We start from the raw sequence: 13847 nt of genomic DNA, 5'->3' as shown, positions 1-13847 counted from the left end.
AGATTAAATATTTTCAGGTTTATATGATTTGTTTGTTTATGAGCAGCTTTCCTTTGATGGTGTCTGACAGCCGAGTTAAAACTCATCCACCCATCCACACACATGCAGTATGCTGGCTCATATTTGAGGGACTTCCTTGGATGCTTTTCATGTAGCAGTAAAGCCGGTCTGCTGGGGATCAGCTTCAACACTGCAGGCAAATGTTTCCATGTAATCAGCACAATCACCTGAGTAAGGAACATTACAGCATGTAATTGGTCTGTAGTATAGTTATATTATTTATATGAAACATGTATTAATAAACACAGATGCGCTGATGTGACATTGTAAAAACGTAAAAATAAGAAAAAGTCAAGCAGTGCACACACGATTTGCAACCTCTGAATTTTACCTTTATTTTACACTTAGATAATGATAAGTATCCCAGAAGAGTCTTGTTTGTCAGGGTAGGGCCTCCCTCAGCTCACTGTGTTCAATAAAGGTTTCAGTTTTGGGAATTTTTGGCCTGTTGTGTCTCCTCCACACTTGGGTCTTGAGAACTTGTTGCAGTCGTCAGAAACATGCTGAGTATAAATATTGTGCAAGAAATTCTGGTGATAATATTTATCCCCAAAGCAGAGTAATGTAGAATCACTTAATATTAAAATAGACCTGAGCAGACTTCTGTTGGAGAGAACCATGGAGTAGGCCCAGGCACGTGCAGCGAGGGGGGGCGGAGGGGGCTTGAGCACCTGCCCCTTTCCTCTTGGGTGCCCCAGGTGCCCTTTTCTTTCTCTCTTTTTTTAATGTGTGTGTGTGTGGAGTCCTGCCTGTGCCCCTCAACAAAAACATTTAATTATAAATCATAATTTTGCTAAATAAAAGCATGATGACTTTTAACCAATGCTCGCCCTCGACAGCAGAGCACGTCGGTTATGAGCTGGGAAGAGCTTGCAAAGAACACGCACATTCTTTTGCGCCTGAGCGGTGCGGAGCTGTAGGAGAAACACACAAATTAATTGGGAGCCGCAGACTGGTGCCACAAAAACCAGTAAGTAGGAGTAGAGCGTACACGGTAGACTACACCACACAGCAGTGTTACTATGTACATGTTGTTCAGTTGTCTTGTAGCAACCGACAAACTGAAACAAATGAGCGTGCTGTGTGTGTAAGCGGTGTGGTTCTGCGTTGTGTCTGATCCTGACGATAAAAGGTGAAAGAAAAACCTCCAAATAAATAGTTTGCCCTCTCCAGCTCCTACGACCAAATACAAACAGTGGGGAAGAGGGTTAGCTCAGCCCACCACAACTTCCAAGCTAGCAAGAATGATCTATTCATGCTAGCGTTCACGTTCCCTAGAACACACATATCGCACACACGTACTACACATTTATAGCATCTAACAAAAAACAGGCATAATGATGACAATAATTGAACTAAAATTGCAATCAGAAACATCAGGGTGGCTAAATATGCATTATATGTGTGTTTTACAGTGTTGGAAAGAAATGACACCAACCGCTCCCACAGGGGAATTGTAGAAAAGGGGAGGGGCCAGAGGGGTGCACTGTATTTATAGGGTTGCACCAAAGAAGAACAACAATGAGGGGGGGCTCTAACTGATAACGAACATAACTACAGGCTTGGAGGTCCTAACAGTCAGGTATAACAGGAACGGTTTGGGGGTTTAGAACACATTTTGTGTAATTATAACAAGATGTGATTTATGACCCTGTTACACGTGTGCAACAGCATGACAAACATTACTTTTATTAACTGCACAGGTGTGAGGGTCATTAGCTGCTAGCTAATTGGGTAAGAGTGGGTCTGTAGCTTTGTGTAATTATGATATTGTAAAGTGTAGAAGTAAATTAAATCTAATTTGATATACAAAGAGGTGTTTACAAAGGTTATAAAGCTAGTTATGTAGCTATTTGGTGGTTACGTGTTTTGATATTTACATGTTTACACGTTTGAATGTTTAGACATGCATGTTCAAACCAGTAATAAGTATGTGTTATATCTACCTAGTTGTTTTCCCTGTTTTGATCTGAGTATGAGATTTCCTGGCTTCTGCGAGGCCAGTGAAGTATTCATGCACACGGGAAGTGTGGGTTGTTGTTGCTGTGTGCTGAGAGTAAAGAGGCTGCTAAAAAGTTATCCGTCTCCATCTTGCTGTTCCTAATTATTCAGAGAGATTCCAAACCATCTAGTGAACCCTCACGTTACAATATTATGAAGAAAAAAACGTCCAGCCTGGAAGTAATAAATGCATGAGTGCAATCTTCCTGCTCTATCTCTGATAGACATTTGTCCTTTGACTGCATCTTGCAGCTTCACAGAAACACCGTCACCAACTTCACACCTTTAACCAGCTTTTGACTGAATTGTCCAATTACATGACAGTTTCTGAAGATGAGGAACCTGAAATTACTGTGACTCAACAGCTAACACAGTATATTTGTTCACTTCCTGGACCTGATTAATTTAACTGAACTTAATTTGAATTTCAGCCCTAAACAAAAGACACAAAACACATTTTTATTCTGAAACTCCTCAGCGGATTTTTATTTGCATGTTCATTTCTGTGAGAGCGCCCTCTGCTGGAACTCACAGGGTGACCTCTTCTTTGTGGGAGCTCACCACCTTCCCGTCCACGACCTCCTCTACGATGACGATTTGTTTTTTGGTGGTGACGCTGGTGGTCCCAGAGGAGGCGGTGGAGGAGGTGGAGGAGGTGGAGGAGGAGGTTTTGGAGGTTTTGGAGGTGGTGGTTTTGCTGCAGTAGGAGACAAACAGGACAGTCTGGATTTAATCACTGAATATAAATATTTTAGAAACATTTGTTTGCTGTCACTAAAGCATTTTTCATATTAGTCTGTCCTAAACGTTTTTACAGGTAAAGACTCTGACCTGCTGGTGCCATCTCCTTCGAGCAGCCTCCTGTACTCGGCGATCTCCATCTCCAGCCTGGTCTTGATGTCCAGCAGCATCTGGAACTCGTGGGACTGCCGCTCCAGGTCTGCCCTCAGCTGCACCAGCTGCTCCTCCAGCATGAGTACCTGGTTCTGGTAACCAGACAGCTGCATGGCGTACCGGCTCTGAGTCTCAACCAGCGTGCCCTCCAACCCGGCTTTCTGCAGGAGGCACAGAGGAGGAGGCTCAGTGCGTTTTCTGGAAAGCTATGAAAACCTTTGTGTGCTGTGCTGTGATACTGACCATGCTGAGCTGTGACTGCAGCTCGATCCCCAGGCTCTGCAGCAACCGTTTGAGATCTGTGAGCTCTGATTTGGACGTCTGCATGGTTTGTGTGCTGATGACGACTTCTTTGTTCAGCGCTTCTGACTGAAAGGACCAAAAACAATGTTGTGATGTTTATTTAGATCAATATTAAGTCATTCACCCCTCGTCCATCCAGGCACCAGGTATGATGCACCCATCATGCTCGGTGTCTACAAAACAAGCCATTAGTATTATTGTGGAGTCTTTACAACAGCTGTGGTTGTGGTTTCTTCTGTATGAATAAAACTGAATGGAAAACCCAGAAACATCCTGGTGATGCTAGAGAAGAAGTCAGAGGCTCATCTTCTGGGATTGTTTATCTCCTGAGTTAAAAATCCTGCCTCACCTTCGCTTGGAACCAGGCGTCCAGTTCTTTGCGTTGCTTGGCAATGAGACTCTCGTAGTGCTCTCTGATCTCCTCCATGACCTTGCTGAGGTCCTCCTGAGGAGCAGTTTCCACTTCCACATTTACCTGACCGCTCATCTGAGTCCGCATGGCCAGCAGCTCCTACAAATACAACCAGGAGACACATTAATGGACATCTATTAATAGCTGGGATATTATTTATCTCCAAACACAGAGCAAGAACTCACTGACCTCCTCGTGGTTCTTCTTGAGGAAGACCAGCTCCTCCTTCAGGCCCTCGATCTGCATCTCCAGATCAGTCCTGGTCAGAGTCAGCTCATCCAGGAGTCTCCTGAGCCCGGCGATGTCGGCCTCCACGGACTGACGCATGGCCAGCTCGTTCTCGTACCTGCAGAAGAACACAAGCATTCAGAAATTTCCCAAACAATCAGAAACAGAAAAACCTCATTTGGTTGCATCTAAGCCGTTGAACTATCTGCAAACCAACGACTCTCTGAGCAGCAGTGAAACTGAAACTGGAAATGAAGAATGTTTAAAGTAAAAGCTCTGCTGTTTGAAATGTTTTGGCTTCAGCAGGAAGAAGTTGCTTTTACTTTGAAGGCCAGCGTTCGTTGCTTCCTGTTTTACTGCCGCTCTGCGAGAAGTTAGGATTGTTTGCACACGAGCTGCTCTCCTCCATGTAAACTTGACTTTAGTGCTGGACTAGTAACCACAGCGGTGGTTCTCTCTCGCCCAGCGACAGGGGGATGCACACTTCTGTGCTGGTTAGGCTTTTTTTGTTTGCCAGCATTAGACAAGTTAACATCACATGGTTAGTGGTCATGTGACTGCAAAGCCTGAATAGTGCTAATATACAGCAAGAGCTACCTTAAGGAAATAAGAGTGACAGTGAGTGAAAAGTGGGTGTGGTTTAGGATCTGAAAGAGCGTTATTTAATTATGATGTCATGCTGTGGTTTGCAGGCGTGACAAAGTCATAAATTAAAAAGCTAGCTGCACACAGCTGTGGAGTTACTGTTACATTTTTTCTTTATTTTCTGTTGCTTATTAAAATCTTTTCAAGTTCAAGTTCAAATTTTATTCGCCACATGCAGTGGAATGAACCCGCCCCCGACCGTACACACACGACACAGACGTCACATGGGGTACAAGTCAGAGAACGGTTGCATTACAGAAAAACACTGAAATGTACACTACAATGGGAAAGTACAAGAGGAAAAAAAGAGACCTCTACTCATGCTGGGCTATGAGGACAGCATGAGAACAGGAAACAAAAAAACTCTTTTAAAAACTCAGACTGAGGTCTTAAGATTAATGTGTGCTTCCCCTAAACACGAGCCACTACAAGTCCCCCTCATTCATATTTGACTGGAAAAACAAACCATGAAATATGTTTTTCATTCATACTCAACGTGTCATAAATGAACTGCTGGCTTCATTAACAAACTCGTTCACTCACTTGAGCCTGAAGTCTTCAGCGGCCAGCTTGGCGTTGTCGATGGAGAGGTAGATGCCACCGTTGATTTTGGTAGCATCCTGGATCTGAAGGTGAAAACAGGGCAGTTTAAGAATATCAGATTTTACAGGTGAAGACAAACTTACAGAGCACCGAGTTCAGCTTTATGTGATGATGTCATCTTAAATATAAATGATACATTTCTGCAGTGAGGTTTTTAATCTGCTCGTTTCTTTTATCTTCACGCTGCACAAACAGATTTTCTTAGTTTCTGTGAAAAGTGCTAAAAGTGTGAGGCTGTGATGTCACACCTTCGTCTTTCTCGGGTGTTTCCTTCTGTTCTGACTCTTATTCACCTTCACATCCTCCTTTGTGTTTTTAAATGCTTTGTGGTGCTTTACTCTCTGACTGCAGTGCACTGCTTTTTTCTGCTTCGGGAAACAGACCCTGGAGCCGAAGATGAAGCTGATGCACGGCTGAGCGATGCTGTGCGTGCACCTTGGTCATGTGACTAAACAAAGGTGAGCCTACCTTTCCATGCAGCTCTGCGATGGTTTTGTAGTACTGGCTGTAGTCTTTGGAGGAGGGGGAGGTCTTCTTCTCCAGGAACTCTCTGATCTTCTTCTCCACCTCGGCATTGGCCACCTCCAGCTTGCGCACCTTTCCCAGGTAGGAGGCCAGACGGTCGTTCAGGTTCTGCATGGTGGCTTTCTCATTGGCAGAGAGCCCAATGATGTCACCAGCACCATCTCCAAACCCAAAACCACCGCCACCTGCTCCACCGCCACCTGCTCCACCGCTGAAGCCAAAGCTGTAGGCAGATTGACCTCCACCTCCACCACCGCCACCACCAAACAGAGACATTGCGGATGAAGCAGTAGACATTCTGGCTCTTCCCAAGGTGCCAGAAAGGGACCTGCTGCTGCCCTGGAACATTCCCACACTAGCAGACCTGAAGGAACTCATCTCGTGTGATGATGAGGATGAAGGATGCTGTCTTTCTGCTTCAGCTGAAGAGGAGAAAGTGGAGCGCTCAGACAGCGCAGGATTTTTTATACTCTCAGATGAGCGAGTGAGGAGGAGGAGGGATGATGGTGAGCTGGCGCCGAGCCTGGGAGGAGACACCTGTGACTGTTTCAGTCACGAACAGCAGAAAGCTTAATGGTTTAGGGTGTGCCTAAGAATGTGGAATCCACTCACAGTCAACACAGTGAATAACAGACATCACGCCAAGTTTCATTTCACATCATAGGGGCTGACAGGTTCGAGGAAACCAGTTCAGACACAGATGATATTTAGTTAGAGCCTCCGATCAAGACAAATCCTGTCTCACTGGAGTGACTCTCCTGATGTGTTGTGTTGCTTTCATGCTCGTTTAGCAGTTTAATCTTCAGTAAACTGAGGAGCGGCTGAAACTCGAGGTCCAAAGTTCAACCAAACACTTCTGAAAAGCCGCAGAGCTCAAGAGATTATCCTGCATAAGCATTAACCCATTGATTCTGGGCCGGAGAGAATCACAGCCCTGCAGCTTTACATGCATTTTTCATCCATGCCTGTCCAGAGCCATAAAGCATAAAACACGTCCATTCGAGTCATCAGGGATATTTCACTGTCATACTTTAAAGTGAAATTTCAATCTTAGGTTTAAAATGAGTAAAGTGTTGCTCACTTTACTCATATTTTGAGTGTTAGAGCGTCCTAGTTGTTGACATAGTTATAGTGTCATTTTAAACAAACACAAAGCCAAAGGCGAGGTTTTCTGACTGCACGCCAGACGTGATGAGAACCTTGTTAAAGATGCAAACGAATTAAATTAAATCTGCATGAAATTTGTGATGCAAATAAAAACAATTTTGCTGTTGTTTAAATTGAAATGATCTCACCTCCAGTAAATAATATGCCCAGTGCTCCTCCCTCTCTGTCCTGGCCCTTTCTCCGTCCTCCCTGTTCTCCTTTTCCTTGCAGGCTCCAGGTCGGGCCACTGCTCTGTTGGCCTTCAGACTGAGACGACTTGATGCAGTTACTGGACTTGTGCAGCTTTTCCATGCTCCACACAGAAGCACTGACCTGAGCCAATGTAGTCTGGAGTCTCAAGAAGGCTCCAGAATTTCATTAACTGGGCAAATGCTGCTGATTCTGGTCCTAACCAGTGTTGGGTAAGTTAAGTTAGTTAAGTTAAGCAGTGTAAGTTATTTTGAAAGCGTAATTAATAACAGTTACTAGTTACTTCTTCAAAAAAGTAACCGAGTTAGTAACTGAGTTACAATATTCTAAAAGTACTTAATTACTTGAAAAGTAACTATTGCGTTACTTTAAAAAAAAACGTTTAACCCTCTGGGGTCCAGGGTATAATCGGCCATTTTTAACTACTTTTGATTTTCCCTCCTAATTTCACATTTAAAAACTATTTACTTGCCTTGTTTGGTCTCATCCTTTCAGCACAACCTCACGTGTCTGAATTTACAGTCATGTTTTCATTTTGACAGACTGTATTAACACAGTTGATCTAAAATCAGACAAAAAACATAAAATCCGAGTAGAAAAAGTGATATTTTTACTGTAACAACCACAAACATGTTTATTGAATCATATTTCATAACTTTAAATACAAATATAAATTGTCAATTTTAAAATCATATACACAAGGTTTGCAAACAACAAAGTTATTTGCATCCATTTACCTTTTACCTTGATTTTTTAAATAACCATTTCAAACTATTTACAGAACAATCAGCTGTTCTTCAATAAGATGCCACAAATTATTTGTGCCACTCCAAAACATAATTTCTGTCCACTATAAAGGAGAACATCACAGCCTGATACCTGCAGGTCTGACAGCAGCAGGTGTGTCACTCCTGTTTCTACCTGGAGACAGCAGTCGCCTCATTGTTCTGACACACAACACAAAACTATCCACAACACTACACACTAACTACACAAGACAGCACATTAACTACACACTGCAAACACGCTAAACCTCACAAAACTCTCACATCTCAAAACTCGCTCTCTCTCTCTCTCTCTGTCACTCCTAAATCTTCCGCCTCTTCCTAAACAACCAAATGTCATGTTGCCATATCATTTTTTCATTGGTCGACATGGTGCATTTTTCCACCAACAGGAACGGGGTGGTTTTGGTCAAAAGTAGTGGTGCAACGATCAAAAATCTCACAGATCACGGTTTTAAGTCACGGATCGGATCAATTTTCCGATCAGTAAAAATAGAAAAAAAAGACAAAAATTCGACTCGTTTACTTATTTAAGTATTTTTTGCCTATTAAAAAACATTCAACTGAAGACTCATTCCACTCACTTATATAAATAAAATAAAAACATTTCTTGTTCTGATTGTGGACATTTTACGAGGACAGAAAAGGACAGATGAGCTGCCCCGATGGCCTGATGTGACCTGATGGTGCGAGTCTGCGCTCCGTCTTGTAGGGGAAAAGCATTCCTGCAAGACTCTGAGCGCACACGAGTCCTGACACGTCCGCGTATAATGGGAGTAATCACAGCTTTAATGATTTGTAAAGTGTTTTTGTGGTGTGGGTGTAGCTGGGTGCATTCATGCTGCAGGTGCCAGCCGCTGCTCCCAGGCTCGCTAAAGTCTGATTGAGGTGATAATGACAAATAAATGAATAAAACTTCTGTGTATCGAAGCAAAAGCAGAGCGCTTCATAGTGCAGTCTGGGTGTGCAGATGGTGTTTGTGGATGTGGACTAGGACGCCGTCCGCACGCGTGAAGTGATGATTTTAAGGATTTAATGATTATTTAGCATCTTTTTTTTCTGAGGAGCTCAGCATGAAACCTGGAAAACTGTTAGATAAGGTCTGTGAAGGCGCTCAGTCATCCAGGTCATCATAAGGAGCTTTGAAGGAGCAGATAAACTGTGGCCTCTGCTTGCAGCACGCGCTCGTGCCGAAGATAAACAAATTTCACAGCAGCTAATTGCGTGTAACCGCTAAACTGTGCTTGGCTGTTCAATGCTAGACCACTGTTAGCAGGATGACATCATCCATCTGCTTTAACGACCGTCCCACCGCCATCATACTTGTTATAGTTTACATTTGTTATTTTAGTTTCAGTCCGAGTTTTATTTTTTCCTTCTGCAGTTTCAGTCATGTAAAAACCGTGGTCTCTGTTCATCGCTCACTGATGCGAGAAACAAAATCAGGGCTGTTTTTTTTATTGCCATGTTGAACTGATCATTACTTAATATTCAGACTTCACTGGGCTGATTTTGATTTCACGTGATTTTTTATATTGGTATTAATCCCAAAGGAGGAGCTCTTTGCTAATAAAAACTCTGGACTGCAGATTGTCTGTGTGCTCGGCTCCACTTGATCATAAGCATCAAACATAATGCACAATAACTCAAACAGACAGACTCCAGAGTCTGGAGCAGTTTTAGGAGGCAGACCTTCCTGATAATGAGAAATCCTTTCAACAGTACGTTCCCGGATTTCCAGATCAGCTCAGCTCCTCGAGCTTTAAACTCAATGACGGGAAAAAAATCTGTAAAATCCCCAAAACACGCAGGCATGTCTCCTGTGGGTCTGATGAAGATAAAACAGGAACTTTCTCGTTATTTCACTGAATGCAAACTGTAAAAAAGATGCCGTTCCTGGGATTTAAAGTCTTTCCTCCTCCTCGTGTGTCAGTAGGACATCAGCTGTTTAAACTTTGGCCTGATCCCCGCTGAATGACAAAAACAATCAAAGACCAAAATGTGAGTCCTGCTCAGGAGCGCACGCATGCAGACTCTACCGGTGATTGTGTCTGTTATCAGGTATCCCACATAGCAGACAGGTCTGGCCCGGATCTGGTGTCAAGCCAGGACTGCTGGCTGACTTCTGGCATGATAAGTGGTATGTCATCCAGATATGGGCCAGGCCTGGCATAGGTGGTACTGTCTATGTGATGGCATGTAACATCTGGCTCGATTGTGGTTTGGTGTATGTGGCCCAGGCCCATAGAAAACAGGTCTGGCCCGGATCCGGCATCAAGCTGGCACTTCTGACTGACTGGTGTCATGGCAGAGTGTATGTCAACCAGATGTGGGCCAGGTCTGGCAATGATGGTAAAAAATGGTAAATGGCCTGTATTTGTATAGCGCTTTACCCTACATTCAGTCATCCACACATTCATCCACACATTCGCACACTGGTGATGGCAGCTACATTGTAGCCACAGCTGCCCAGGGGCGCACTGACAGAGGCGATGGTGCTATTTATGTTCCTATTTTCCTATTTTAGTTAGAAGACCCAAATGCTGTGTTGCAATACTATACTGCTATGGTAGCCAACGTTTCAAATGCAGGTTTGACAGGTTTGTGAGTGTACACTTTATCCAAAACCTAGTGAGGGTTTACTTATCTTTGCCAGTAGGTGGCTGTAACTCAGGAGGTAGAGCGGGTCACCTACTGATCAGAAGTTTGGTGGTTTGACCCCTGGTTCCTCCAGTCTGCAAGAGTATGAATGTAGTTAGGAAGCTATGGCGTTATTTTTGTGCCATTATTCTGAGCGCACGGAAAAAAAAATTGCAGGTGCAAGTGTTGCATTTTGAGGAGAAATTTATTTTGAGTGAAGAAAAGCTAAATTTGAGTGAACAAAATCCATTCCTGCGTGCAAAAAATGTATTTCAGTGTTTGCTGTTATCCACACACACACACACACACACACACACACAACAGCAGCCCCTCTCGCTCAGTTTGTGCATTTGCGCTCGCTCGCAATGTGTTGCTCGCGCTCTCAACATTTCTGCCCGTGCGCGCTCAACTCTTTCTCTACACCGTTATATTTGTGCCACAAAACCAGCCAATCACAGACTTGGATGCAAAAAAATCTGATTGGCTGTTCTGGTCTCCAATCAGCTCGAAATGACGAAATGCAATATCCCAGAATGCATTTCATCCAAAACTCAAACGAGGCAGTGGCGGAGGAACACAGAGTGGCGGAGGAACACAGAGTGGCGGAGTTTGAAATATTACTCTGTCTGGGTCACAAAATAAACTTTTAAGATATTTTCATGTGAGAATGGTGCTGAGTAAACTTATTTACACAGCGACTTTATTTGCATAAGTGCTCTAACGTTTTCGGAGATGCCAGTTAACCACCAGCTGACCGGGTCACTCGGGTTAAACATAACATAAAAGGCTGAACTGACAAAAAATCACCGACTACACCACCAGGTATTATCGGAAAAACCATAAATCCTTTGAATAAAACAAACGCTGTTGTGACAGTGATGTACACTGTCTTGTTGGTATATATGTATGATTTGTATCACCTTCATGTTTCCAAACCGACATCATGAGCAGCAGCTTTACAGCTGTGGCTCCAGCAAACATCAGCTGATACTAGAAATTAATATTAAATAAATGCTAACAACAGCTGATCAAGCTTAAACGTGCTGCTGTTGTTTAGCGCGACAACCGCTGGTTTTCCCGTTCTGGCGCAAAGTGGGCAATAAACAAACAAGAGAGACGATCAGCTGATCATTGATCAGTTTCATGATTGAAGTAGCAACAGGAGAGAGAGGGGAGAGAATGAGAGAAGAAGAGGCAGCTGACAGCGTAACAACAGAATAACTCCAGCTTTGTGTCTTTTTCATTGTAGCTGAAGTCCGGGACAAATCGCGTTCCTTTTCCCTTCAATACGGATGTGTCGTAATTGGTCCAGCCCAGAGTTGATCATGGCTAATCCACCACCTTTCATTGTTTATACCGTTACAAAAACAAACAAACATAAAAATGTAAAATCACCATCGGCCCACCGGGCAAATGTCCGGGTTGCCCAATGGCCAGTCCAGCTGTGCGGTCAGCTGGTGGGTAACAGGCATCTCCGAAAACGTTGGCGCACTTATGCAAATATGTGATGTTTTGATGAATCGAGCAGATATTTGAAGTTTACACAGAAACATTCTCGCATGAAAATATTTTAACCTCCTAAGACCCGAACTCTTCCACGGCATACATTTTTGAATTCTCTTTGATATTTGGGCTGATTGCGACCTGATGAATGTAAAAACAAAGAATTACCAGATTTTTTTTTACCTGATTTTTGTTTCTAAGAAAAATGAGAGCCACATATGAGGATATTCGTTTAAAATTTTGATAGAACAGTAGCAGTATAATGTCCTCTTAAGTGGATATCAGGCAAAATTGAGTATTTTGGTCTAAATAACCCAAAATGTGATGTCCACATATGTGGACGCCAGGTCCTAGGAGGTTAAAAGTTTATTTTGTGACACAGAAAGAGTAATATTTCAAACTCCGCCACTCTGTGTTCCTCCGCCACTGCCTCGTTTGAGTTTTGGTTGAAATGGATTCTGGGATATTGCATTTTGTCATTTCAAGCTGATTGGAGACCAGAACAGCCAATCAGATGTTTTTGCATCCAAGTCTGTGATTGGCTGGTTTTGTGGCACAAATATAACGGTGTACAGAAAGAGTTGAGCGCGCATGGGCAGAAATGTTGAGAGCGCGAGCGACACATTGCGAGCGAGCGCAAATGCAAAAACTGAGCAAGAGGGGCTGCTGTTGTGTGTGTGTGGATAATAGCAAACACTGAAATACAGTTTAGGCTGACATCTGGGCCAGCACAGGGCCAGCAGTGTGTCTGCAACTGGCCTTGTGCTGGCCCATGTGTGGGCCACCTCTGGCAAACCTGATCTGGGCCACCAAAGGGCCATCATTCTTGGGTATGGGTATGTGGGCCATGTGTAAGCACATTGTGAGGGCCAGATCAGGGCTATACCAAATTTGCTATGTGGGTATGAGACGTTTAAACGGAGAGCCTCTGCAGCAGGTTAAATCCTCTGTTGGTTTCATTTGATAAAGCTGGTTTTCTTTAAGCTGACATTATTTTTCCTCCCAGTGTGGCCAATTGGGACCAGAGGGGAGGCACTGGGACAGAGAACTCCATGTTGGATGGCCAAATTTGGCCTCCGAGCCTCTGTTTGCCTCCCAAGAACATTAAATAACAGTTTCCAGGATCAGATTCAGCCTTTGTTGGCCAACAATGGACTTTCTCTCAGTGAGCCTTTCATTCAGTGCAAACTATAAAAAGTGAAGTTATGAGGACCTCACAGACCGTCAGAGCATTAACGAGGATTAGTGAGTCAGCTCTGTGGTTTCCTGGAGAAACCGCCACAGTTATGGCATTAAGTCCGTCCTGCAGCTGCTTTTAAACAGACCTGCTCTCACATTTAATTCTTTCATGGATTTGTTTTAACACTGAGCTGTGTTTCTGGAATTAAAGGCTTGTTACTCTAAGACTGAAAAGGAGTGAAAGCAGACAAACGGCTGAAATGCTTCCAGACCTGCACTGCAGCAATGAACAGAGGGAGCGTTAAACAGCCTGAAACATGTCTGTGCAGGTCGAGTCAGCAGGCTTCATGCAGCCTGGTCTTCAGCAGCTCCTCTTCATCATCCTCCTCCTCCTCAGGCTGCAACAACGCCTGGATTCTTTGGAAGTTTTTCTCTGATTGCCTCTGGGCTTCACTCCTCTTCATAAATCTTTCTGCTCTTATCGTCACCCATTCACTCGGCTGTCAGCGCTGATCTCACGCTCTCCTTTTCACTCACTCATTTTTTGGCACACTGACAGAAATCCCGTCTGAACGCTGGAACGACCCATCCTCAAACATCCTCTGAAGAAACGAGAGTGACCTTCATCTGCTAAAAGGAGAGCCTGTACATGCCGTGTACACACTGTCACAGGGGAAATACTGCACTGCAAAGGTTACTGCAGTCAAAGTATG

The 13847-nt window shown here is 43.8% G+C and overlaps 1 protein-coding gene across 1 annotated transcript; it reads right to left on the bottom strand.

Annotated features, from left to right (window-relative positions):
- Positions 1-2505: 2505 nt before the first annotated feature.
- On the bottom strand, positions 2506-6119 carry LOC146387902 (keratin, type I cytoskeletal 13-like). The gene is made up of 7 exons (XM_084924942.1): positions 5615-6119; positions 5087-5169; positions 3860-4016; positions 3608-3769; positions 3199-3324; positions 2893-3116; positions 2506-2758 (listed from the first exon to the last, which is right to left on the bottom strand). Exons 1-7 carry the CDS (start codon positions 6047-6049, stop codon positions 2590-2592), a joined length of 1356 nt encoding a protein of 451 aa, XP_084781068.1. The 5' UTR covers positions 6050-6119; the 3' UTR covers positions 2506-2589.
- Positions 6120-13847: the final 7728 nt, after the last annotated feature.

The sequence above is a fragment of the Perissodus microlepis genome, chromosome 4, assembly GCF_051167445.1.
Source record: "Perissodus microlepis isolate ML-2025 ecotype Zambia chromosome 4, ASM5116744v1, whole genome shotgun sequence".
In the NCBI taxonomy this organism is placed as follows: Eukaryota; Metazoa; Chordata; class Actinopteri; order Cichliformes; family Cichlidae; genus Perissodus; species Perissodus microlepis.
This window is presented reverse-complemented; position numbering and strand designations above follow the sequence as displayed.